Genomic DNA, 26,962 nt, shown 5'->3' with positions numbered 1-26,962 from the left:
CTATTGATGTTGCCCTTTCGATTATTTTATTAGGAGTTGCAAAATCGTGATTGTTTTATCATTCTCCATTTATTAGCTGGAACTCTTGACAAAAGTATTTTGGTTACACTGAAATTCAGTTCATACAAGAAAGGCAGGATAAATGCTTGATGTTTTCTCTTATCAAGTTTTAGAATATTTAATCTTCCACCTGGCAACCTTCAATCACGACTGAATTTTATGTTTTAAGGAGTCATTATAAACTCAAGAATTTTTATATTTGATGTGTTTCAATCAATAGCAAGCATGTGATGCTCAAGTTTTCCCATGTCCCATCATGTTAGCACCTGTGTTAAGGATGCCATTAAGCTTTGATAACTTACTTCCTCTTGGTGTAACCTTCCACTTTTTTTATTAACCTACTGAGTACCTACCCGTTCTGAGTGCATTGGATGAGAGGACTTCAACAGTAAGCTTGTATGTACATAGGAAATTTCTGGAAGGAAAAACAAAAAGTTGGTAAAAGTCATAACCTCTATGAAGTGAGGAAGACGTTTTCTTCCTTTTCTTTCTGTACTGATAGAATTAAAAACAAAGCTTAGAAAACAAATATATGATGGGAGTATTTTCCGTTTTGTAGAAATAAATTATAATTACAGTAACTGGTTAGTGATTTATGGTTTTCAAAAATCTGTAACAATATCTGAGCCTTAAGAACCATCTTTTGGATTACACCGTTAAAAGAACCAAAGTGGGAGGATCGCTTGAGGCCAGGAGTTCGAGACCAGCCTGGGCAAGATGGTGAGGATGCCCTCCCTCGCCCACCCCCACCACACCCCGCCCTGCTAGCCCCCAACGTCTCTACAAAAAAAGAAAGGAAAAAAGTTAATCAGGTCCAAAATTGTATCTAGCCTTAACCTGGAGGGCAATAGGTCGCTGAATCTTGAATGTCATAAAGGCACTTCAACTTCATGAGCAATAGTGAACGCAGCTGCTATTTTCCACTCTATCCCCTAGCTCTACTAATTGTATCCAAACCAAACTTCAGGGAGTTAGGCTGAATCCCTCTAGCAAAGCACATGCACTAAAAAAATCACTTGTTTATCAAGTTCACATTTAACGGGCTTGGAAAACAGCTCAGCTGCTGCCTCCAGTTCATCGTCCGCTGTCGAAAGCGTTTGAGAACTTAAACTCTGATTGCCTCAGTGCGCTGCTGTAGTTGTCAATTAGGCAAGAGATAAAAGAGGGCTTTGGCTAAGTGGCTAGATTATAAAAGCGAGGAATCGCCAGGACTCAGTGAATTTCTGGCGGTGGGGATGCGACAAGAGTCACAGGAAAGCCAAGTCTGGGGCTGGACCCCGGGAACCTCCCTGCAGGAACCAAGTCAGCCTCCGCCGCTCAGCACTTGACGGCCGCTTTTGCAGCGGTTGCTGTGAGTGCCGTAAAGCGGAGCGGCTGCAGCTGCTGTTGAGTGAGGTAAGGTATGGGAGGCTTAGGTCGGTACCCGGGGATGGGTGGGCGTCTTCAGACAGGTACCGCTGGTGACTCGGGTGCGCTTACCGGGCATCCTCCAGCGTTCTGGGCACCTGCCTACCACTTGGTGGGGAGGCCGGCCACAGGTTGAGCGCGCTCCGGGCTGAGTACTCCTCAGTCAGTCCACGAGCATCGCGTGGTAGATTTACACTTGGCCAGTCCTTCCCACACTTCTGGGCGTGTCATCAGGTAAAATCTTAATCCTGGGACGGATGAAAGTTTGGAGGACGATCGAGACTCTTGTAGTAGCCGGGTTGGGGTAGTGACCCCTGACTTCAAGTGATCCGCCCGCGTTGGCCTTCCAAAGTGCCGAGATTACAGGCGTGAGCCACTGCGCCCGGCCTGAAATTTACGATTTCTCAGTTAACATGAGGTAAGCCACATTTCTCTTGGCTTCAGTTTTCTCAGATGTGGGGAAAAAAAGGACCTAGATGATATAGCAGATTCTTTATGCTTTTGAAGATAGCACGTTTCCAGTCAGTAAAAATCAAGCTGTGAACACATAACAAAGTGAATCACAGAGCAGTATATTAGAAATTGGGCAGATGGAAGCCCAGTAGAAAAGGCTGTGTTTGAGCTAGACTCTGAGGATGAATAGGGTTTGAACGATTGGAAACCATCTCTGTTGGGCCATGGACAAAGATTTCAAATGCAGGAATAAGCATTTCTATTTTAGCGATTCTATTTGTGGACATAGGTTTAGTGAGGGTAGCGGATTTGGGAAGGCTGGCATTAAATGATGAAAGAACTCTAAGTGGAAAGGAAATGCAGGGTGTTCTGACAAGGAAGAAAAAAGGAACCCGGGGAAATGCCGAAAGAACAATACACAGGACTTGATTTCTTGGATCTGGGTGATGATATTTTTAACCTGGCTTTCTAAAAAGTAAGTTTAAGTGCTGTTGGCAAAAATGGGAATTCTGTTGAATTCCAGCATGCAATAGTGTACTGGGAATAAAGTGATTTAGATCGTAGAATGCTGATGTTGCCAATAACTAGCCTCTTGGCTGCCATTTAATTCTTCTAGAGCCTATTCTCCATAAGGTGATCTTGGGCCAGCTGATCTCTTGTCTCTAAAATCTGTAAAACTAGAGACTGTGAGGATGGAGAGCTATTTACTTTCTTCTGGATGGGGAGAGGAAGATAGTTGACAGAGAATAAAATTGTTAATTTGGGGCTGGACGCGGTGGCTCACGCCTGTAATCCCAGCACTTTGGGAGGCTGAGGCGGGTGGATCATCTGAGGCCAGGAGTTTTAGACCAGCCTGGCCAACATGGTGAAACCCTATCTCTACTAAAAATACAACGAATTAGCCGGGCGTGGTGGCGGGCGCCTGTAATCCCAGCTACTCCTGAGGCTGAGGCAGGAGAATCGCTTGAACTTGGGAGGCGGAGGTTGCAGTGAGCCAAGATCACGCCACTGCACTCCAGCCTGAGCAACAAAAGCGAAACTCTGTCTCAAAAAAAAAAAAAAAAAATTGTTAATTTTGAACATGTTAAATTTGAGGTGAGGTGCAGGAAATAGAGTTGAAAATATAGGCAGATAGAGTGCATGGACTGTAATTTAAATAGTGTTTTCTCTCACAGGTGGTAGTTAAAATCTTAAGAATGGATTTGCTTTCAGGGAGAGATCGTAGAGAGAGTAACTATAGGCCATACCCATAGATAGGAGGTTGGAGAAATTATTGAAGGAGGCATGTGGATCTCAGAGCTAAGAGCAAGGAAGGAGTTCTTTTAAAAAAAGTTACATATAGTTGTAGATTCTCAGGGGCCCAGTGTTGTTATTAAACTCATTTAACAGCATTTACAGCAAATAATAATCTCCTGCTTCTGGGAATTCTGGCAGAAAATAAATAATTCAAATAGATATAATCTCCACTGACTAACTGTCTACCCAGAAGTGGTATCATTCACATATTTATTTATTCAACAAATATTTATATGTTTCAAGCAGTGCTGGTTCTAGGGATATAATGATGAGCAAGATAGACATTGTTCTTATCCTCCCTGCATGTAAAGCCCTTAGCATCTACTTCAGTGCTTTTCAAATTTTAATGTACATATGAAACATCTGAGGATTTTATTAAAATTTAGATTATGAATCAGCAGGTGGGGGTTGAAAATTCTGTATTACTAACAAGCTCCAATGTGATACTGATGTTCTTAGGACCATACTTTTAAGTGACAAGAATCTAGATCCTGTTTAGCAAATATGGCCGTTATTAAGCCACTACCACTATCCATCATCTGTTTATCTTAGGATAAAATAATGTTACTTCTTATGAAAATAATATATGCTGATACAAATATTGGAACAATATAGAAAAGTATAAAGAACCATGTAAAAATCACTCCTAATTCTCCCTACCCAGAGATAACCATTATTAATATTTTTGGGAACATTCCTCCAGATTTTAGATATGTACATACATTCACAATTTAAGTGTTGCACTAAGTACATGTCACACTCTAAGCCCTGTGTTTGATTCTGTTTGCTGTATGGTTTTATTAAGATAAATATCCAAGTGTCTAGAACCAAGCAATTAAGTACTTGCATTCTTGAGGGAGTCACTTAAAAATAATTTGGGGGCTGGGCACGGTGGCTCACGCCTGTAATCTCGGCACTTTGGGAGGCCAAGGCGGGTGGATCACGAGGTCAAGAGATCAAGACCATCCTGGCCAACCTGATGAAACCCTGTCTCTACTGAAAATACAAAAATTAGGCAGGCGTGGTGGCATGTGCCTGTAGTCCCAGCTACTCGGGAGGCTGAGGTAGGAGAATCACTTGAACTTGGGAGGTGGAGGTTGCAGTGAACTGAGATTGCGCCACTGCACTCCAGCCTGGTGACAGAGCAAGAATGTGTCTCAAGAAACAAAAACAAAAACAAAACAACAACAACAAAAAAACGTTGGAAGCCGGACAGTGTCTCCTGCCTATAATCATTCCAGGTGCCCAAGAGGCTGAGGTGGGAGGATTGCTTGTGCCTAGCAGTTTGAGGCAGTAGTGAACTATGATTGTGACACTGCACTCCAGCCTGGTGACAGAGCAAGACCCCATTTCTTAAAAAAATAAAAACTTGTGTTACTTCAAAAATGGGGAGACATTAACATAATTACGTGTGGGCTCTAGTAAATGAATATTTGTCATTTCATTTAGGATGAGAGAAGAATTTTTAAAGTTTTAAAAAAACTTAGTAGTTTTTTTCTTATTACAAAATCAACTGATGTTCACGTAAGATAAATAAGGAAAAAAAATAAAAACACCTACACTCCTCCCAACCCAAAGACAATCCTTGCTGTCTTCACTTCCCTTGCTGCTAACCTGTCTTATCTAGATCTTTCATTTCAGCCACTCTCTTTCCAAAACCCTCTTACACCATAGTCATTCAGAAAGGAGTAACTATGTATTTATGATTTTTCTGGAGCATCTACTGGAGAAACTAAATTTCATTAGCTTTTTATCTTCAAGTGACAGCATGTGTAGGTAGAGGTTATATTGCAAAGGATTAAGTGCACAAATGGTAAGCAGGTAAAGAAACTTCTTAACCCTTTGCAGTCTAATGTTTACTTTCAAGCTGCTGACAGTTGTGAGGAGTTAGCAGTCAAAGGAAAAGAAATGGACAATAAGAAAGACCAACAGTATTTAGGGAAGATTTGATAGAGATTTGATAGTAGCTGTTGCTACTGGGATATTTTTGGCTTTTGAGAACAGCTGAAAAATGTTGATTTTTTTTTGTATTCTGAACTGAATACATTTTCAGAGGCATTTTCTCTTTATGCCTGCCAATCTGCTACCTCATCTCTCTAACTATACCTTTTCCTAATTACACTACTCTCTTTCCTCTGTAGTTCAGCTTCCTGTTTTATTTTGTTCAGGGCATATTTGAATGTCAGTTCTGTTTTAATGAATTACCTGAAGGGTTCTTCCTGTACGCTGCACAAATGAAACCAGTTCACTGAGACCGTGCTACTGCAGTAAAGAAAGAGCTTACTTAACAATGATGCTGGCTGTGCAAAGCAATTATTACTCAAATCAGTCTCACCAAAGACTTGGTGGTTAGTTTTTCAAGGATAGTTTTTAGTTTGGTGGGCAGAGGACTAGGGAATGAGGGCTGCTGGTTGGCTGGGGATGCGATCATAAGAGTGTGAAAAATGGTCCTTGTGTGCTGAGTCCACCTCCGGTTGGGGAGCCACGTGACTGGTTGGGTCATGAGTCACTAGTTCACCTCTAGGTAGGGTCAGTTGGTCCAGAATGCAAAGGTCTGAAAATTATCTCAAAAGACCAAGCTTAGGTTCTATAGCCAGGGAAAATATAAATCCTGTGTCCTCTGGAAAAAAGACTGTTTATCATTTAACTACATTTTACCAGAATTCAGGTCCCTCTCATAATCCTAATCTTGTAGTCTTTCATTACTTTTACAAAGGCAGTTTAGTTTTGGAAAAGGTTACTATCATCTTTGCTTTAGGTTAAACTGTAAACTAAATTCCTCTCAAAGTTAGCTTGGCCTGCACCCAGAAATGACCAAGTACAGATTGGAGGTTAGAAACAAGATGGAATCAACTATGTCAGATTTCTCTTAGCTGTCATAATTTTGCGAAGGCAGTTTCACTCTCTGATTCATACTATCCATGCCTCACTCTTACTCCCCAGTATCCCCAGATAAGTCAGGGACCCCACAGCATAAGGATATGCCTAGGCTAGCACATATCATCTTATGAACCTAAGTTAGGTGTCAGGGAAGGTTTTTGATTCCACTTCCCCCCACTCCTGCCGTCTGGATCATCTCTCTTAATATATCATTCATTCATTCATTCAAACAAACAGACCCCTACCTAGGTGATTCTGAAAAGAGTGGGGTCTGGGGCTGGAGGAGGTGTCAGGGTAAACCAGTTACCAAAAGTCTTTCATACTAATACCTTCAAAGGACAAAAGCAAATGTAAAAGGGAAGCTGAAAGAATATGCAGTGGGGTTCCAAGATGGCCGAATAGGAACAGCTCCAGTCTATAGCTCCCAGCGTGAGCGATGCAGAAGACAGGTGATTTCTGCATTTCCAACTGAGATACCGGGTTCACCTCACTGGGGATTGTCAGACAGTGGGTGCAGGACAGTGGGTGCAGTGCACCGAGTGTGAGCTGAAGCCGGGCGAGGCATCGCCTCACCCGGGAAGTGCAAGGGGTCAGGGAATTCCCTTTCCTAGCCAAGGGAAGGGGGGACAGATGGCACCTGGAAAATCGGGTCACTCCCACCCTAATACTGTGCTTTTTTGACGGTCTTAGCAAACGGCACACCAGGAGATTATATCTCGCGCCTGGCTCGGAGGGTCCTATGCCCACAGAGCCTCACTCATTGTTAGCATAGCAGTCTGAGATTGAACTGCAACACCACAGTGAGGCGGGGAGAGGGGAACCCGCCATTGCTGAGGCTTGAGTAGGTAAACAAAGGGGCCGGGAAGCTCGAACTGGGTGGAGCCCACCACAGCTCAAGGAGGCCTGCCTGCCTGTGTAGACTCCACCTCTGGGGGCAAGGCATAGCCAAACAAAAGGCAGCAGAAACCTCTGCAGATTTAAATGTCCCTGTCTGACAGCTTGGAAGAGAGTAGTGGTTCTCCCAGCATAGAGCTTGAGATCTGAGAACGGACAGACTGCCTCCTCAAGTGGGTCCCTGACCCTTGAGTAGCCTAACTGGGAGGTACCCCACAGTAGGGGCAGGCTGATACCTCACACGGCCGGAAACCCCTCTGAGATGACACTTCCAGAAGAACGATCAGGCAGCAACATTTGCTGTTCAGCAGTATTCGCTGTTCTGCAGCCTCCTCTGCTGATAGCCAGGCAAACAGAGTCTGGAGTGGACCTCCAGCAAACTCCAACAGACCTGCTGCTGAGGGTCCTGACTGTTAGAAGGAAAACTAACAAAAAGGACATCCACATCAAAACCCCATCTGTATGTCACCATCATCAAAGACCAAAGGTAGATAAAACCACAAAGATGGGGAAAAAACAGAGCAGAAAAACTGAAAATTCTAAAAATCAGAGCTCCTCTCATCCTCCAAAGGAACGCAGCTCCTCACGAGCAGTGGAACAAAGCTGGATGGAGAATGACTTTGACAAGTTGAGAGAAGAAGGCTTCAGATGATCAAACTTCTCCAAGCTAAAGGAGGAAGTTTGAACCCAACACAAAGAAGTTAAAAACCTTGAAAAAAGATTAGACAAATGGCTAACTAGAATAACCAATGCAGAGAAGTCCTTAAAGGACCTGATGGAGCTGAAAACCATAGCACGAGAACTACGTGATTAATGCACCAGCATCAGTAGCCAATTTGATCAACTGGAAGAAAGGGTATCAGTGATGGAAGATCAAATGAATGAAATGAAGTGAGAAGAGAAGTTTAGAGAAAAAAGAATAAACAGAAACAAACAAAGCCTCCAAGAAATATGGGACTATGAGAAAAGACCAAATCTACGTCTGATTGGTGTACCTGAAAGTGATGGGGAGAATGGAACCAAGTTGGAAAACACTTTGCAGGAGATTATCCAGGAGAACCACAACCTAGCAAGGCAGGCCAACATTCAAACTCAGGAAATACAGAGAACACCCCAAAGATACTCCTTGAGAAGAGAATTCCAAAACACATAATTGTCAGATTAACCAAAGTTGAAATGAAGGAAAAAATGTTAAGGGCAGCCAGAGAGAAAGGTCGGGTTACCCACAAAGGGAAACCCATCAGACTAACAGCGGATCTCTCAGCAGAAACTCTACAAGCCAGAAGAGAGTGAGGCCAATATTCAACATTCTTAAAGAAAAGAATTTTCAACCCAGAATTTCATATCCAGCCAAACTAAGCTTTATAAGTGAGGGGTAAATAAAATCCTTTACAGACAAGCAAATGCTGAGAGATTTTGTCACCACCAGGCCTGCCCTAAAAGAGCTCCTGAAGGAAGCACTAAACATGGAAAGGAACAGCCGGTACCAGCCTCTGTAAAAACATGCCAAATTGTAAAGACCATGGATGTTAGGAAGAAACTGCGTCAATGAATGAGCAAAATAACCAGCTAACATCATAATGACAGGATCAAATTCACACATAACAATATTAACCTTAAATGTAAATGGGCTAAATGCTCCAATTAAAAGACACAGACTGGCAAATTGGATAAAGAGTCAAGACCCATCAGTGTGCTGTATTCGGGAAACCCATCTCACGTGCAAAGACACACATAGGCTCAAAATAAAGGGATGGAGGAAGATCTACCAAGCAAATGGAAAACAAAAAAAGGCAGGGGTTGCAATCCTAGTCTCTGATAAAACAGGCTTTAAACCAACAAAGATCAAAAGAGACAAAGAAGGCCATTACATAATGGTAAAGGGATTAATTCCACAAGAAGAGCTAACTATCTTAAATATATATGCACCCAATACAGGAGCACCCATATTCATAAAGCAAGTCCTTAGAGATCTACAAAGAGACTTAGGCTCCCACACAATAATAATGGGAGACTTTAACACCCCACTGTCAGCATTAGACAGATCAACGAGACAGAAAGTTAACAAGGATATCCAGGAACTGAACTCAGCTCTGCAGCAAGTGGACCTAATAGACATCTACAAAACTCTCCATCCCAAATCAACAGAATATACATTCTTGTTAGCACCACATCTCACTTACTCCAAAGTTGACCACATAGTTGCAAATAAAGCACTCCTCAGCAAATGTAAAAGAACAGAAATTATAACAAACTGTCTCTCAGACCACAGTGCAATCAAACTAGAACTCAGGATTAAGAAACTCACTCAAAACCGCTCAACTACATGGAAACTGAACAACCTGCTCCTGAATGACTACTGGGTACATAACAAAATGAAGGCAGAAATAAAGATGTTCTTTGAAACCAACAAGAACAAAGACACAACATACCAGAATCTCTAGGACACATTGAAAGCAGTGTGTAGAGGGAAATTTGTAGCCCTAAATGCCCACAAGAGAAAGCAGGAAAGATCTAAAATTGACACCCTAACATCACAATTAAAAGAACTAGAGAAGCAAGAGCAAACACATTGAAAAGCTAGCAGAAGGCAAGAAATAACTGAAATCAGAGCAGAACTGAAGGAGATAGAGACACAAAAAAGCCTTCAAAAACTCAGTGAATCCAGGAGCTGGTTTTTTGAAACGGTCAACAAAATTGATAGACCACTAGCAAGACTAATAAAGAAGACAAGAGAAGAATCAAATAGATGCAATAAAAAGTGATAAAGGGAGTATCACCACCAATCCCACAGAAATACAAACTACCATCAGAGAATACTATAAACACCTCTACGCAAATAAACTAGAAAATCTAGAAGAAATGGATAAATTCCTCAACACATACACTCTCCCAAGACTAAATCAGGATGAAGTTGAATCTCTGAATAGACTATAACAGGCTCTGAAATTGAGGCAATAATTAATCGCTTACCAACCAAAAAAACTCCAGGACCAGACGGATTCACAGCCAAATTCTACCAGAGGTACAAGGAGGAACTGGTACCATTCCTTCTGAAACTATTCCAATCCATAGAAAGAGAGGGAATCCTCCCTAACTCATTTTATGAGGCCAGCATCATCCTGATACCAAAGCCTGGCAGAGACACAACTAAAAAAGAGAATTTTAGACCAATATCCTTGATGAACATTGATGCAAAAATCCTCAATAAAATACTGGCAAACCGAATCCAGCAGCACATTAAAAAGCATATCCACCATGATCAATTGGGCTTCATCCCTGGGATGCAAGGCTGGTTCAACATATATAAATCAATAAATGTAATCCAACATATAACCAGAACCAACGACAAAAACCAAATGATTATCTCAATAGATGCAGAAAAGGCTTTGAGAAAATTCAACAACCCTTCATGCTAAAAACTCTCAATAAATTAGGTATTGATGGGATGTATCTCAAAATAATAAGAGCTGCTTATGACAAACTCACAGCCAATGCCATACTGAATGGGCAAAAACTTGAAGCATTTCCTTTGAAAACTGGCACACGATAGGGATGCCCTCTCTCACCACTCCTATTCAGCCTAGTGTTGGAAGTTCTGGCCAGGGCAATCAGGCAGGAGAAGGAAATAAAGGGTATTAGGAAAAGAGGAAGTCAAATTGTCCCTGTTTGCAGATGACATGATTGTATATTTAGAAAACCCCATCGTCTCAGCCCAAAATCTCCTTAAGCTGATAAGCAACTTCAGCAAAGTCTCAGGATACAAAATCAATGTGCAAAAATCACAAGCATTCTTAGACACCAAATAACAGAGAAACAGAGAGCCAAATCATGAGTGAACTCCCATTCACAATTGCTTCAAAGAGAATAAAATACCTAGGAATCCAACTTATAAGGGATGTGAAGGACCTCTTCAAGGAGAACTACAAATCATTGCTCAATGAAATAAAAGAGGATACAAACAAATGGAAGAACATTCCATGCTCATGGATAGGAAGAATCAATATCATGAAAATGGCCATACTGCCCAAGGTAATTTATAGATTCAATGCCATCCCCATCAAACTACCAATGACTTTCTTCACAGAATTGGAAAAAACGACTTTAAAGTTCATATGGAACCAAAAAAGAGCCGGCATCACCAAGTCAATCCTAAGCTAAAAGAACAAAGCTGGAGGCATCACACTACCTGACTTCAAACCGTACTGCAAGGCTACGGTAACCAAAACAGCATGGTACTGTTACCAAAACAGAGATATAGACCAATGGAACAGAACAGAGCCCTCAGAAATAATACCACACATCTACAACTATCTGATCTTTGACAAACCTGGCAAAAACAAGAAATGGGGAAAGGATTCCCTACTTAACAAATGGTGCTGGGAAAACTGGCTAGCCATATGTAGAAAGCTGAAACCAGATCCCTTCCTTATACCTTTTACAAAAATTAATTCAAGATAGATTAAAGACTTAAATGTTAGACCTAAAACCATAAAAACCATAGAAGAAAACCTAGGCAATACCATTCAGGACATAGGCATGGGCAAGGACTTCATGTCTAAAACACCAAAAGCAATGGCAACAAAAGCCAAAATTGACGAATGGGATCTAATTCAACTAAAGAGCTTCTGCATAGCAAAAGAAACTACCATCAGGTGAACAGGCAACCTACAGAATGGGAGAAAATTTTCGCAATCTACTCATCTGACAAAGGGCTAATATCCAGAATCTACAAAGAACTCAAACAAATGTACAAGAAAAAAACAACCCCATCAACAGGTGGGCAAAGGATATGAACAGACACTTCTCAAAAGAAGACATTTATGCAGCCAAGAGACAGATGAAAAAATGCTCATGATCACTGGCCATCAGAGAAATGCGAATCAAAACCACGATAAGATACCATCTCACACCAGTTAGAATGGCAATCATTAAAAAGTCAAGAAACAACAGGTGCTAGAGAGGATGTGGAGAAATAGGAACACTTTTACAGTTGATGGGATGGTAAACTGGTTCAACCATTGTGGAAGACAGTGTGGCGATTCCTCAGGGATCTAGAACTTGAAATACCATTTGACCCAGTGATCCCATTGCTGGGTATATCCCCAAAGGATTATAAATCATGCTGCTATAAAGACACATGCACATGTATGTTTATTGCGGCACTATTCACAATAGCAAAGACCTGGAACCAACCACAATGTCCATCAATGATAGACTGGATTAAGAAAATGTGGCACACATATACCATGGAATACTATGCAGCCATAAAAAAGGATGAGTTCATGTCCGTTGTAGGGACATGGATGAAGCTGGAAACCATCATTCTCAGCAAACTATCTCAAGGACAAAGAACCAAACATTGCATGTTCTCACTCATAGGTGGGAACTGAACAATGAGAACACTTGGTCACAGGAAGGGGGACGTCACACACCAGGGCCTGTTGTGGGATGGGGGGAAGGGGGAGGCATAGCACTGGGAGATATACCTAATGCTAAATGACGAGTTACTGGTTTCAGCACACCAACATGGCACATGTATACATATGTAACAAACCTGCACATTGTGCACATGTACCCTAGAGCTTAAAGTATAATAATAAAAATAAATAAATAAAAACAATATGCAGTGCTGCTCTTCAGTGTAGAAAGAGCTTGAGAATTATCTTGAACTCCAAATCCTGTACCTTTTTTCATCACAGTTGTGGTGTATGGGTTTTATCTAGTACTGGTTTTTTTCCAAGCCTTTTCACATCTTGACACATAGTAAATTTGACCAAAAAAAGATGAAAGGAAAGATAAAAGAATGTGTTCTTGGCTGGAGGTGACCTACTCTTGGTGTCTAGCTGCCCCAAAGACTGAGAGGATTGTTAACTCTGACACCTATAACCCATTCATGATTTAGTTGGTAAGCAGATCTGCCCATTTCTTTCTTCTTCATTGCCAGATCTCAGTTCATGCAATAGTTATGCCCTGCTTCCACTTCATCTAAGAATAATTCTGTGTCATAATATACCATACTTATATATTAACCTTCTCATATTTGCATTAGAACTTTAAGATAATTGGGCTACTTAAACTTCGTAACTCCCCTCATTACATCTTTTTTTTTCCTGAAAACATTTGCCATTTCTCTCCCAACCACTGCCTCATTTACTATCTCTGCAATACTTTTTGTTTTCTTTTCCATTAGGGATGATATGCTGTCTTCTTTAGGAAACTACCTAAGTGTAAGTAAGGAAATGAATGCCATCCTCCCTAGTGTTTTTATTATGATAGCTAAAATGTAACGTATAACAAGAAGTATATATAGAAACAATATTTTTGTTTTAGTTCTATGCCGTATCTCTCCATAGGTTGTTTTTTATATTTTTAAACGTTTATTTTTTGAAGGTTGGAACCAGATATGAGAGTTTAAGGAGCTTTAAACTCTTTTAAAAATCTTTTTTTTATATTTCAAATTCCTTTTTATTGTAAAAGTTCCTGCAGAACAGAAAACTTTTATTTAAATAGTTTTCTGTTCTCTTGAGCATTGTACAGTGTATTTTTAGTATACTTAGCATACTTACTATTACTTGATGTTAATTCAGCCAGTTTTAGGCTGCTGGGGGAGATGATTCACATACACTAACAGTTATAATGCAAAATAGAAACTAGTAAAAGCCTCAAGGTTAGTTGCCTTTCTTTGTGCTTCCATAGTAACCCATGCTTATTCCTTCATTGCAACTATACTGTATTGTTATTGCCTCTTTATTTATCTCTGATAGAGTCCATCATAAACTAGAACAGTGGTTCTTAATTGATGTGGGGGTGGTAAGGGATGGGGCTTGTGCATTTTGGAAAATATCTTCTCATATTCTTTTTCAGGTACATCACTCTCTCCATCACTATCACTCCTGCCCTCCTTCTTTTGAAAACTCCTGTACTCACCTTTATGCCCTTCGAAGTTAGGGAACGTATCTTATTTGTCATTTTATCTCTAGTGCTTAGCATTTTTTTTTGGCATATGTGCCCATTAAAGTACACATTAACTATTTATTTCTTGCAGGAAGGTAAAACTAGGTTAGAGGTGGAGGGAGCACTTCTAACCTGGAAGAATATTGAAGACTTCCTTGAAGAAGTGTCATTTGAGAGGAGCTATGAAAAGAAAGGTAAACTGGTTTTATGGAAGTAAATGAGAACATTGCAGACAAGAGGTAATGGGCAAAAACACAGAGGCAGGAAAGTGTAGGATGTATTCCAGGAATACTCATGCAAAAACCATAGACTATGTGAAGTGTGAGAAAGCTTATAGTAAGTTTGCCTGTATTCAGTCAGATTGTGAATACCCCTTTACACCATTATATGTAATTTGAACTATTTGTAGATGGTAGGGAACTATTGAAAAGTTTTGATTGTGGTGTAACTTATTTGTCAGCAACTTGATACATCTGTCAGTGTATAGGTAAGATTGTGGATACAGAGAAAGTGGAGACAGGGACATCAGTTAAAATTAGGACATTAGGTACAATTATAGTTTAGAATGACAGTGAAGAAGGAAGGAATTGATGCAAGAGGTATTTTATTTTATTTTATTATTATTTTTATTTATTTATTTATTTTTGTATTTGGACCAATTTATTTGTATAAATTTATGGGGTAGAAGAGAAATTTTGTTACATGTATTTAATGCATAGTGTCAGGTCAGGGTATTAGAGTATCCATCACCCAAGTGCATTTTTGCTAAGTATAGTCACTCTGCTCTGCTATCAAACATTGAATTTACTCCTTCTTACTGTATGTTTGCACCTTTCCACCCACTTCTCTTCATCATCCCCCCTCCCTCCATTCTTTCCATTCTTTGTTATCTGGTTTTCCACTCTCTACCTCCATGTGTGTACATTTTGTAGCTCCCACATATAAGTGAGATGATGTGATACTTGTCTTTTTGTGCCTGGCTTCTTTTTTTTTTTTTTTTTTTTTTTTTTTTATTATACTTTAGGTTTTAGGGTACATGTGCACAATGTGCAGGTTTGTTACATATGTATCCATGTGCCATGTTGATTTCCTGCACCCATTAACTCGTCATTTAGCATTAGGTATATCTCCTAATGCTGTCCCTCCCCCCTCCCCCCACTCCACAACAGTCCCTGGAATGTGATGTTCCCCTTCCTGTGTCCATGAGTTCTCATTGTTCAATTCCCACCTATGAGTGAGAACATGCGGTGTTTGGTTTTTTGTCCTTGTGATAGTTTACTGAGAATGATGTTTTCCAGTTTCATCCATGTCCCTACAAAGGACACGAACTCATCATTTTTTATGGCTGCATAGTATTCCATGGTGTATATGTGCCACATTTTCTTCATCCAGTCTATCGTTGTTGGACATTTGGGTTGGTTCCAAGTCTTTGCTATTGTGAATAGTGCCGCAATAAACATACGTGTGCATGTGTCTTTATAGCAGCATGATTTATAGTCCTTTGGGTATATACCCAGTAATGGGATGGCTGGGTCAAATGGTATTTCTAGTTCTAGATCCCTGAGGAATCGCCACACTGACTTCCACAATGGTTGAACTAGTTTACAGTCCCACCAACAGTGTAAAAGTGTTCCTATTTCTCCACATCCTCTCCAGCACCTGTTGTTTCCTGACTTTTTAATGATGGCCATTCTAACTGGTGTGAGATGGTATCTCACTGTGGTTTTGATTTGCATTTCTCTGATGGCCAGTGATGATGAGCATTTCTTCATGTGTTTTTTGGCTGCATAAATGTCTTCTTTTGAGAAGTGTCTGTTCATGTCCTTTGCCCACCTTTTGATGGGGTTGTTTGTTTTTTTCTTGTAAATTTGTTGGAGTTCATTGTAGATTCTGGATATTAGCCCTTTGTCAGATGAGTAGGTTGCGAAAATTTTCTCCCGTTCTGTAGGCTGCCTGTTCACTCTGATGGTAGTTTCTTTTGCTGTGCAGAAGCTCTTTAGTTGAATTAGATCCCATTTGTCAATTTTGGCTTTTGTTGCCATTGCTTTTGGTGTTTTAGATATGAAGTCCTTGCCCACGCCTATGTCCTGAATGGTATTGCCTAGGTTTTCTTGTAGGATTTTAATGGTTTTAGGTCTAACATTTAAGTCTTTAATCCATTTTGAATTAATTTTTGTATAAGGTGTAAGGAAGGGATCCAGTTTCAGCTTTCTACATATGGCTAGCCAGTTTTCCCAGCACCATTTATTAAATAGGGAATCCTTTCCCCATTTCTTGTTTTTGTCAGGTTTGTCAAAGATCAGATAGTTGTAGATATGTGGCATCATTTCTGAGGGCTCTGTTCTGTTCCATTGATCTATATCTCTGTTGTGGTACCAGTACCATGCTGTTTTGTTACTGTAGCCTTGTAGTATAGTTTGAAGTCAGGTAGCGTGATGCCTCCAGCTTTGTTCTTTTGGCTTAGGATTGACTGGCGATGCGGGCTCTTTTTTGGTTCCATATGAACTTTAAAGTAGTTTTTTCCAATTCTGTGAAGAAAGTCATTGGTAGCTTGATGGGGATGGCATTGAATCTATAAATTACTTTGGGCAGTATGGCCATTTTCACGATATTGATTCTTCCAACCCATGAGCATGGAATGTTCTTCCATTTGTTTGTATCCTCTTTTATTTCATTGAGCAGTGGTTTGTAGTTCTCCTTGAAGAGGTCCTTCACATCCCTTGTAAGTTGGATTCCTAGGTATTTTATTCTCTTTGAAGCAATTGTGAATGGGAGTTCACTCATGATTTGGCTCTCTGTTTGTCTGTGATTGGTGTACAAGAATGCTTGTGATTTTTGTACATTGATTTTGTATCCTGAGACTTTGCTGAAGTTGCTATTCAGCTTAAGGAGATTTTGGGCTGAGACAATGGGATTTTCTAGATATACAATCATGTCATCTGCAAACAGGGACAGTTTGACTTCCTCTTTTCCTAATTGAATACCCTTTATTTCCTTCTCCTGCCTGATTGCTCTGGCCAGAACTTCCAGCACTATGTTGAATAGGAGGGGTGAGAGAGGGCATCCTTGTCTTGTGCCAGTTTTCAGAGGGAATGCTTCCAGTTTTTGCCCATTCAGTATGATATTGGCTGTGGGTTTGTCGTATATAGCTCTTATTATTTTGAGATACATCCCATCAATACCTAATTTATTGGGTATTGATGAAGGGTTGTTGAATTTTATCAAAGGCCTTTTCTGCATCTATTGAGATAATCATGTGGTTTTTGTCTTTGGTTCTGTTTATATGCTGGATTACATTTATTGATTTGCGTGTGTTGAACCAGCCTTGATGCAAGAGGTATTTTAAAGGTAAAATCAACATACTATGGCTTCTTTTTTTCAGTATCACATTGTTCATTTTTAAGTGGTTACTGAATATTCCTAATGAAGAGGTAGTGCTAGTGAAAAGGAACATTTCGATAGGCGAATCTTTCTCTTTTGCGACTGAATTGCCTTGGCATTTATAGAAAATAAATAATGAAGTGAAGTTAATTGGATATCATCTTGATAATAAAAATATAGTTAAGTTTTTGATGTTATATTTTGGAGATTTATTTTATGTAAGAATTAGTTGTAAACTAGAGAAGAAAGAACAAGATATCAATTTAGATTTTATGCCTGTAGTAGCTTATATAGGCCTATTATGTGTTCTTTCCCATTTATTAATTTGGGTTTAGAAGAAGCTGAGTGATGGCCTACTCTGAATGCCACTTTAGATTTCACTAGGAATCAGCATACAATACATTAATGTACTATTTAATACAAGTACAAGAACTTGAGTTGAAATCTTGAAAATGAAGGGTAGTCTCCTTGTTAATCTTGTGAGCTGCCCTTATTAGGGTATAGGTTGAGCATCCCAAATCTGAAAATTCAAAATCTGAAATGCTTCAAAATCTGAAACTTTTACGTACTAATATGATGCTAATATGATGTGTATGGGTTTTATTTACTACTACTTTTTTTTGAAGCCTTTTCACATCTTGACACATAGTAAATTTGACCAAAAAAAGATGAAAGGAAAGATAAAAGAATGTGTTCTTGGCTGGAGGTGACCTACTCTTGGGGTCTAGCTGCCCCAAAGACTGAGAGGATTGTTAACTCTGACACATATAACTGAAAGGAATGTCCACTGGAGCATTTCAGAAGTTTGGATTTGGGATGTTCAGCTGGTAAGTGTAATCCAAATAATCTGGAATCCTAAAAAATCCAAAATACTTTTGGTCCCAAGCATTTTGGATAAAGGATACTAAACCTCTATTTGATAATTGTATTTCCATGGGTTTTAACTGAATACAAAAACCAATACCATCATCAGTGTTGATTGATATTGTTTTCACAGTTTTGGGAGATAGAAAATAATTATGATTTATTAGGCTATCTTTGCTTAATATACATTATCTATTGATCAGGTGAATTGTTCGCATCACTATTGGTATTATTTCTCTTAAGTAGTTTGTTGACTTTATATATACATATATATATATATTTTTTTTTAGTATTTGCTTTATATAGTCATCAGCTCTGGCAGCTCGTTTGGATTGTTTTAAAACCCCAAACCAAGACTTGATTTTAAGATGGTAAAGACATTTGTGCCCCCTTCTATCTGAAATTACCATGAAACAACAAGGAAAATGAGAGAAAGAGATGTAATTACATCTTTGCTGAGACTAGAAGATCTGTAACTCCAAATTGAAATATTTGAGAAATGGCAGCCACTTGTAAACAGGAAGAGATTAAAAGAGAATGCTGGTAGAAAGAGATCTCAGATAGAGCTGGCAGAGCAAAGAGTCCTCTTCTGTTTACAGTGGGATCGGGATGCATAGAAAGGCAGTGGGAATTTCCTTGGATGGTTTGGCAACATGAACTAGCAAGAAAGGAAGAGTGAATGAGGAAGTGCACAGATACCCCATCTTTGCAGAAAGCACTCTCTTGCTGAGGTAAAGTAGAAGAGAGACAGTGAGTGGCCCTTTGCTGCCTGTCTCTGACATCTGGAAGAAGTAATGTTTAAATGCTTTTCCCACTTGTTCTCATACACATTCTCTGCCTTTCTCACATATACACATGTACAAAATACTCTGTCAGACAGAGTTTTCTTGTATACCAAAGACTACCCTCTAATCTAGAATACACCCTTATTTCTTTCTTCCGTAGTTAAGGTGTAAATTATATTCCCATTTAGAAAAGTAGGTGAGGGCTGGGTGTTGTGGCTCATGCCTGTAATCCCAGCACTTTGGGAGGCCGAGGCGGGTGGGTTGCTTGAGGTGAGGAGTTTGTGACCAGCCTGACCAACACAGAAAAACCCCTTCTCTACTAAAAATACAAAAATTAGCCGGGCGTGGTGGCAGGCATCTGTAATCCCTGTTACTCAGGAGGCTGAGACAGGAGAATTGCTTGAACCCAGGAGGTGAAGGTTGCCGTGAACTGAGATCGTGCCATTGCACTCCATCCAGCCTGAGTGACAGAGGGAGACTGTGTCTCAAAAAAAAAAATGCTTAATTGTAGTTCTGAAAATAGAGAATTCAATGTTATAACAGAAAAAATATTTAAGAAAACCTTCTGCAAAGAAAAGAAATCTTTAGGTCAGACTCAGTAGTAGCTCACACCTGTAATTCCAGCACTTTGGGAGGCTAAGGCAGGAGGTTCTTTTGAGGCCAGGAGTTTAAGACCAGCTTGGGCAACATAGCAAGACCCTGTCTTTACAAATAAATTTTTTAAAAATTAGCTGGGCATGGTGGCACATACTTTTACTCATGGCTACTCAGGAGGCTGAGATAGGAAGATCACTTAAGCCTGGGAGTTTCGGGTTACAATGAGCTATGATTGCACCATTATGCTTCAACCTGGACGACAAAATGAGACCCTGTCTCGAAAAAAAAATCTTCTACAGATTGAAAGGAAACACATTGAATGAGGAAAACTAACATACAGTCATCAACATCCTTGTATAACCTAGTTTTTAAAAAATTGGATTTCAAAGGTAAGGAATGCATTCTTTGCTCATCCCAATAAAAAGATTAAATTACCTATTGGGGGTTGGTTTGGGAAATCGGATATTGTCAAGGGAATATTTAGCACTACAGGACAATGGTACAAAGTGTGTAAGTCATTGGGGAAAGACAGTGTAACCTCAAAGCCAAATTGACAACTATTTTTGAACAAGGCAAAAGCTTAAGGTAAGTGGTACCCCTAAGTTCTTTTTGATAAACTGCAAGAAGATGAGTGTCAGTCATCCAGTAGATGAACAGAGATGATATAACAAATGGATTGGCAGGGAACATTGTAGGAATAAGACCAAAATAACTATGAGATTTGTAGTTATGGAATACAATAGAACTGTAACAAGTAGAAATAATAAAAGTCAAGATTGAAAGAGGAGAGAAGACAGAATGTGGTATAAATTTGTTGATTTCTTCTTGTTTTATAGCTGGAGAACAAAAGACATGTAAGCCTTAGATATCAAGCATAATAGAGATGTCAGTATATTTGAAGGATTGAAGGAATAAATGTAAGCACTTGAAGAACTAAATGCGTTTAACCAAAATCAAACAGTGGAGACAAGGTAGGAAGAAGTAGAACTGTATTAAATTTCTTATCCTAAAGGAATAATCAGAGATGAGACCTAAGATGAAGGAACAAAATGTTTATTGTGGCATTCTTTACAGTTGAAAAAACTGAAAACATACATGGAGTATTAATAAAAACTGATCACATGCTAGATCACACACAAACTTGAAAAGCTACAAGGAGCCGTCTTACAGGCCATGTTCCTTGACTAAAAACGGTCTCAGTTTCTCCTTAGGAAGTGGTTCTCAGCATTGTCAGCGGCATCAGCATCATTTGGGAACTTGTCAGAAATGAAAATTCTGAGGTCTCATACCAGATTTACTGAATCAGAAACTGGAGGAGAAAAGCACCTCTCAACCTTGTTGGTCAGTTTTTATAAATATCCTATTTATGTTTTCAGTTATTTACAGTTATAAAAAAATGTGATAATAAACATTTTTGTTTTTTCATGATTGGTCTCATATTTGATTATTTCTTTAGCATAGAAAATGACCAGATCAAAGAACGCCTGTGGAAATTTAATTTTTTCTTTGTTCTATTGTTGGTTATTACAGGTACAAAATTAAAGAGGTTTTTGTTTCTTTAAAAATATCTTTTTTATTCACAGAAAACAAAATTATCTTCCTTTGCAAATCCAAAAAGATGAAAACGACTGAGATACTTTCAAAAGACAACCAAGTGAGCACCACAGACTAATGAGTAGAATCAATAAGAACGTGGTTTTGGCCCTTTTAACACTGACAAGTTCTGCATTTCTGCTGTTTCAGTTGTACTACTACAAGCACTATTTATCAACAAAGGTAATTTTATTCCTTCTTTCTTATCATTCCTTCTTTCTTATCATTGTATATTTTCTGATCACACTTCTCTTTGCAATACATAGTATTAATCATGGTTATTCAAATTCTTGCATCCTTGTGAGGTGTGGCAAACAATTAAAAATTCAGTTAAATATACTTGTAATAGCACATTAAAGACAGAGGTGCTAAGTTTCAAGGATGTTTAATCTATTGGAATTTCCTGAGCTAGTTATTTAAAAATTATTATTTTGTTAAACAGATTGTCCTTCATTTAAATGAACTCAATGATAAATAATTTTGATAAAATGTCAAAATTAGTTTATTTTAGTACAGCATAGATTTTAATTTAGTACCTACTGGGGAAGTATAATGATATGACTTACCTTTATCTGTATGTATAGGAATAAAGTAGAGACAATGATGTGGAAATCAATAGCTTCTGAAGAATCCATAGAATATACCAGATAAGGAATTCCGAAGTTGAGACAGTGTTGTTACATTGTGAAAAGTTGCCAAACACTCCCTCTGGGGTGTATTATAATAATTACTACCATTATTGAGAATTGTACTAGATGCTTTCCATGCTCAGTTTAATCCTAAAAAACAATCGTGGGGAAGAAAAAGATATTTTTTTTGTTTTTATGTTTTTATCCTCATTTCTTAATTAGAACTATTCATCAGAATTAATCACTTTATGCCCCTCCTCAACAAGAGGGGAGTATACTTCCCTGCCTTTTTATGTTGGGCTTGAACAGTAGAATGTTAAAGACATGTGCAGAAGCTTCCGATAGGCTGTTGTGATTTGACTTAGTTTTTATGCTCCCCTGACCTATAGGAGAAGAGAAAAATGTATGGAGCAGACCAAAGCGTAGCTGCCCAGCTGACTCACAGATTTGTGAGGGAGGAAACAGATGCTTATAAGCCATAAGACTGGGGGAAGTTTACTATGCAGCATTGTTACATGGGGTTATTAGACCTAATTTTGACAGGCGAGAAAACTGAAACTTTTCTTTTTTTAAGAGAGGATCTCGCTCTGTCACCCAGGCTGAAGTACAGTGGCATAATCATAGCTCACTGTAACCTTGAACTCTGGAGCTCAAGCAGTACTCCTGCCTCAATCTCCTGAGTAGTTAGGAGGACTACAGGCACATGCCATCACACCTGACTAATTAAAAAATTTTTTTGTAGAGATGGGGTCTTGCTGTGTTGCCCAGGCTGGTCTTGAACTCCTGGACTCAGGCAGTTCTGTCACCTCAAGCTCCCAAAGTGCTGGTATGGGCCACTGCAACTGGCCTGGAAAACCAAAACTGTTAACAGATGTTAAATAATTTACCTATCCAAACCACCCAATATCTAATATGTGGAGCTGACCTCTAATGTCCTTATTTCCATTTTTTCCAGGCTATATAATTTTAAAAATAAAAGACTATACTGATTCTACTTATGATCTTGGCTGTTTATCCAATGAATGTCTTTCTGTGACCTCTTCAACCCTTTCCTGATTATTTTCTTAGGATAAAGTCCTAGAGTAGAAATTCTAGATCTAGTATGCACATTTTAGATTTTTGTTATGTATTACAAAGTTATCCTTCATAAGGATAAGCAGTATGCCTGATTTCTCATATCTTTTCATAAATAGGAATAACAATAATAATGGCATCTGTTTCAGTTAGAGATGGCTGGCTAATAGTAGCTTAAACAAATAGAGGAATTATCTGTCCGTATCTGTAAGTCTAGAGCCTCTAAAATTCTCTTGGTATTTCCTGTGTTACAGTCAAGGCTAGAAGAAGTAATAGTGTGATCTAGCAGGCTTCTACTTTTGTGACAGTGGCCAGCAGATTCCCAAATATAAGAGAATCTGGGGAAGTAAGGTTTTACTATTGTTATTTGGCTTTTCTAGCCTCTATAATAGAGATTGCAAAAGAGAAGGGTTTTGGGAATGGGTGTCAGGTCAGCTTACCTATAGTGTCTGCCATAGCAGCTAACATTTTTTGATGTGCTTGATTGAGTAGGCCCTATGCGAAGCACTTTGCCAACATTTAATTCTTAAAACAACAAGTTGAGTAGATCTTGTTCTTCCTGTTTTTCTGGCAAAAACATTGAGATTTTGAGAGATTTACTAATTTTCCCAATATCACATAGTTATTAAGTGGGGGAGATGGAATGTGAACCTGAGGAGTCTACCCCAAAACCTCATTCATTAATTTTTAGTGTTCGTAATATTCAGAAACAGAAAGCTATTCAACTCTATTAGAGGTCATTTCTTTGATTACTAGTGGGGTTAAACATCTTTCCATATGTATATTGGTTCTTTTTAGTTGTATTCTTACTTCTTCTTATTTGTGTCTTTCATATATGTTCCTGATGATGTTGTCTTTTTCTGTAGCTGTTCTTTATAGTTTGAAGAATATTAAGCCTTCATCATATATATTTCAAATATTTTTCCTGACTTGTAATTTGCCTTTTAACTTTATATTCATGATGTACTCCCTCAATAAATTAGTACTTAATGTATAAGTAGGCAGATGTCAAGATCTGTTTTCCTTAGGGCATCTGTTTTTTATGTTATAACTAGCCCAAGATTATGGGAATATTTAACTGTATTTTTGTCTATTTAATGTTTAAATTTTTTCACTAAATTGAATTTATTTTAGTATGAGGTATGAATTAGACATCCAACTTAACATTTTTCCCCAGTGATTAACCAATTGTCCCAATATCCCTTATTGAATTACCCATTGCTTTAAAAATCCCATCTTAATTATATATTAAATTCTAATAAAGAACTGCTGTCTCGACCCTTTTCCCTTGGTGGCAATGTAACATAGTTGTTGAGAGCATGAACATCAGTTTGAGATTAAACCTCATCTATACTGCTTATTAGCTGTGGGATCTTGAGTTAATTACTTGACTTCTAAATGCCTTTGTTTCCTTATCTACAAAATGGGAGGCAGTAACAGTACCACCTCATAGACTTGTGAAGCTTAAATGAATTGATATACATAAACTATTTGGAACAATGCATGTTATACAGAAAGAAACCAGTAAAAATTGGCTATTATTTTTTTAAATTTTATAATGAAAAATAGTATTTGTTGTATTGTGTCCATACCATACAAACTGTCTTAGTAATAATGCCTTATTCATTAAAGAAAATATACTCTTTGAACAGAAGTAGTATGTAATTAAAGTTCAGGTAACCTTTATATACCGTTAATTTTACAAAGTTCATTATTCATACTAGATTCTTGTTTTTTATGTTTACTTTTGATAATAGGTAGACATTATAACATCTAAGTTCTAAAATATCACAGATTATTTGTATTTTATTGAAATATATGGAGTGGGTGCAGTGGCTCACACCTGTAATCCCAGAATTTGTGGATACTGAGGTGTGCAGATTGCTTGAGCCCAAGAGTTTGAAACCAGCTTTGGCACCATGGTGAAACCCCATTTCTACAAAAAATACAAAAATTCGCCCAGCATGGTGGCGTGTGCCTGTAGTCCCAGCTATTCAAGAGGATGAGGTGAGAGGATCACTTGAGCCTGGGAGGTTCAAGCCTGCAGTGAGCTGTCATTGCGCCACTGCACTCCAGCCTGGGTGACACAGGGAGACCATGTCTTAAAATTTTTTTTTTTAATATATGGAAATTATATTAAACCATTTGTAGCCTCGTAATTGTATCCTTTAAAATGGAATTTTTAAATTTACTCATGAATTCAGAAACTGTTATTTAAAAGTCACAATTTGTAGAGTATTTTGCCAAGGCGATAGAAACAATGAGGTGGTTTCTTCCTGCCCAATATTTATAATTTAACTTGGGACAGATGTTGATGAGAGTATAGGTGCTTCCTTTATGTTATAGTGTGAAAACAGGATACTAGCTGTAAGGAATACAAGCAGTTTCTTTATGCCAGTAGGTAAAAAAAAATGCTTTATTTAAAAATAGTAAGGAGACCAGGTGCCTGCCTGTAATCCCAGCAATTTGGGAAGCTGAGGTGAGAGGATCGCTTGAGCCCAGGAATTTAAGACCAGCCTGGGCAACATAGTGAGATCTCATCTCTGCTAAAAATAAGAAAATTAGCTGGGTATGGTGGTGCATGCCTGTAGTCCTAGCTACTTGGGAGACTGAGGTGGGAGAATCCCTTTGAGCCCAGGAGTTTGAGTTTACAGTGAGCTAAGATCTGCACTCCAGGATGGGCAAGAGAGGGAGACCCTGTCTCAAAAAATAAATAAATATGTACATACATAAAATAAAAATAGTAAGGATAGTTAGACTAATTAGATGCTAAAGATACCAACTTTTAAATTTATTTCAATGTCATTGTGGAAAATTTTTAAGCTTTTGGGTTTTTGTTAAACTTCTAAATCTCACTTATACGCAGTGTTTTTGAACTCAAACTTTAATGAAGTATAGATGCATCCTCAGTTTTCTAATGGTTTTCTTCTGACATAGGAAGAGAACCTGAACTATTGTTAGCTTTGTTTACTGATTATATCTAAATTGCATTCCTCCGTCGTTCAATGAGCAGTGTTTTGTGGGATATGCTTAGATAAATAAATTCATGTAAAAATTATTTATAGTTCAATTAAATGTTTGATTGGTAGCCAAAGAGTACAGAATCATAGTCTTGATCAGGGTGAAATTATAGGTTAGCGTCATCAACATAAAAACGAAGATTCTAAGTCATCCTTGAACTTCAAGGTGATTTTCAGAGACCCTTGAGATTATGTGTTAGAGATAGGGATGAAAAATTGATTTTATCTTTGATTCCAACCCAAATTTAGTAGCAGTAAATGCCTGCAGCACCGTGGTAAGAAGGACTGCAAAGCTTTCAGGCTTTTCAGGAAAGAATACTCTAGTATTTGCTACCTTGGAGTTTAAAGAGACTTACTTTTGACCATTTTGAGGGCCTTAGCACAGAATTACTCTTGGTCCTAGCTGGTTAGACAAGCCTAGCTTTTCCATGATCCTCCAAATGGGATCTGAATAATCCAGTTATCATGTTAGCATTGAAGATAAAGAACTAGTATATTATATTTATTGGGTCTGCTAAAATTTCGTAGATGGGTAGAACTGACTGTTCAGATTTCAGAACAACCCTTCAGATCTTGCAAATACAAACTGCTTTAATGTAGTGTCCTTGTGAGCATTGTCTGTGGGCGCCAACTTTCAAGTCATTGGCTTGCAGCTCACACCAGAATGGAAAGGACATGTTTCTAGGACCCTGAAGAGAATTTTCATTGTTCACTGTTTTTATGCAACTAACAGGATAGTATGATCATAATTGTGTGTGCTCATTTAATCCGTATTTATTGATCACTCGTCTTACACAGTGTACTTAGGAATACAGAGATAAATAGAACACAGGCCCTACTCAAGATACTCATAATTTGATAGACATGGCAGTAGCAATAATTTTTGAGTTCAGGGTCTACATCATCGTCCTCATGCCATTGTTTGGCTTTCAGCAAGTCACTTTGAGCACCAGTTTCTTTAAATGGGTCTAATGGCAACATTGCTGGTTGAGATAATGTATATGATATGTCTTAGTGTCTGATACATGGTAGATGATAACTATTAGTAGCTTACATTTGCTAGTACTTTTAA

At 38.6% G+C, this 26,962-nt stretch overlaps 1 protein-coding gene across 6 annotated transcripts in view; it reads left to right on the top strand.

The window, feature by feature from the left end:
• Window positions 1-1,420: 1,420 nt before the first annotated feature.
• The window catches only part of FKTN (fukutin), a 101,121-nt gene continuing 75,579 nt past the window's right edge, over window positions 1,421-26,962 (top strand). For 2 of the 6 annotated variants that reach the window (XM_030825959.1, XM_030826014.1), the window contains exons 1-3: window positions 17,878-18,923; window positions 20,411-20,915; window positions 21,158-21,350. In XM_030825959.1, coding sequence (XP_030681819.1) covers window positions 21,246-21,350 — 105 coding nt within the window. In that variant the 5' untranslated portion in view covers window positions 17,878-18,923; window positions 20,411-20,915; window positions 21,158-21,245. Of the gene's footprint in view, window positions 1,456-12,563; window positions 14,142-17,877; window positions 18,924-20,410; window positions 20,916-21,157; window positions 21,351-26,962 lie in introns of those variants that run through there. The other 4 variants (XM_030825863.1, XM_030825801.1, XM_030825749.1 and 1 more) reach the window with 4 other exon arrangements.

The sequence above is a fragment of the Nomascus leucogenys genome, chromosome 1a (assembly GCF_006542625.1).
Source record: "Nomascus leucogenys isolate Asia chromosome 1a, Asia_NLE_v1, whole genome shotgun sequence".
NCBI classification, from domain to species: Eukaryota; Metazoa; Chordata; class Mammalia; order Primates; family Hylobatidae; genus Nomascus; species Nomascus leucogenys.
This window is presented reverse-complemented; position numbering and strand designations above follow the sequence as displayed.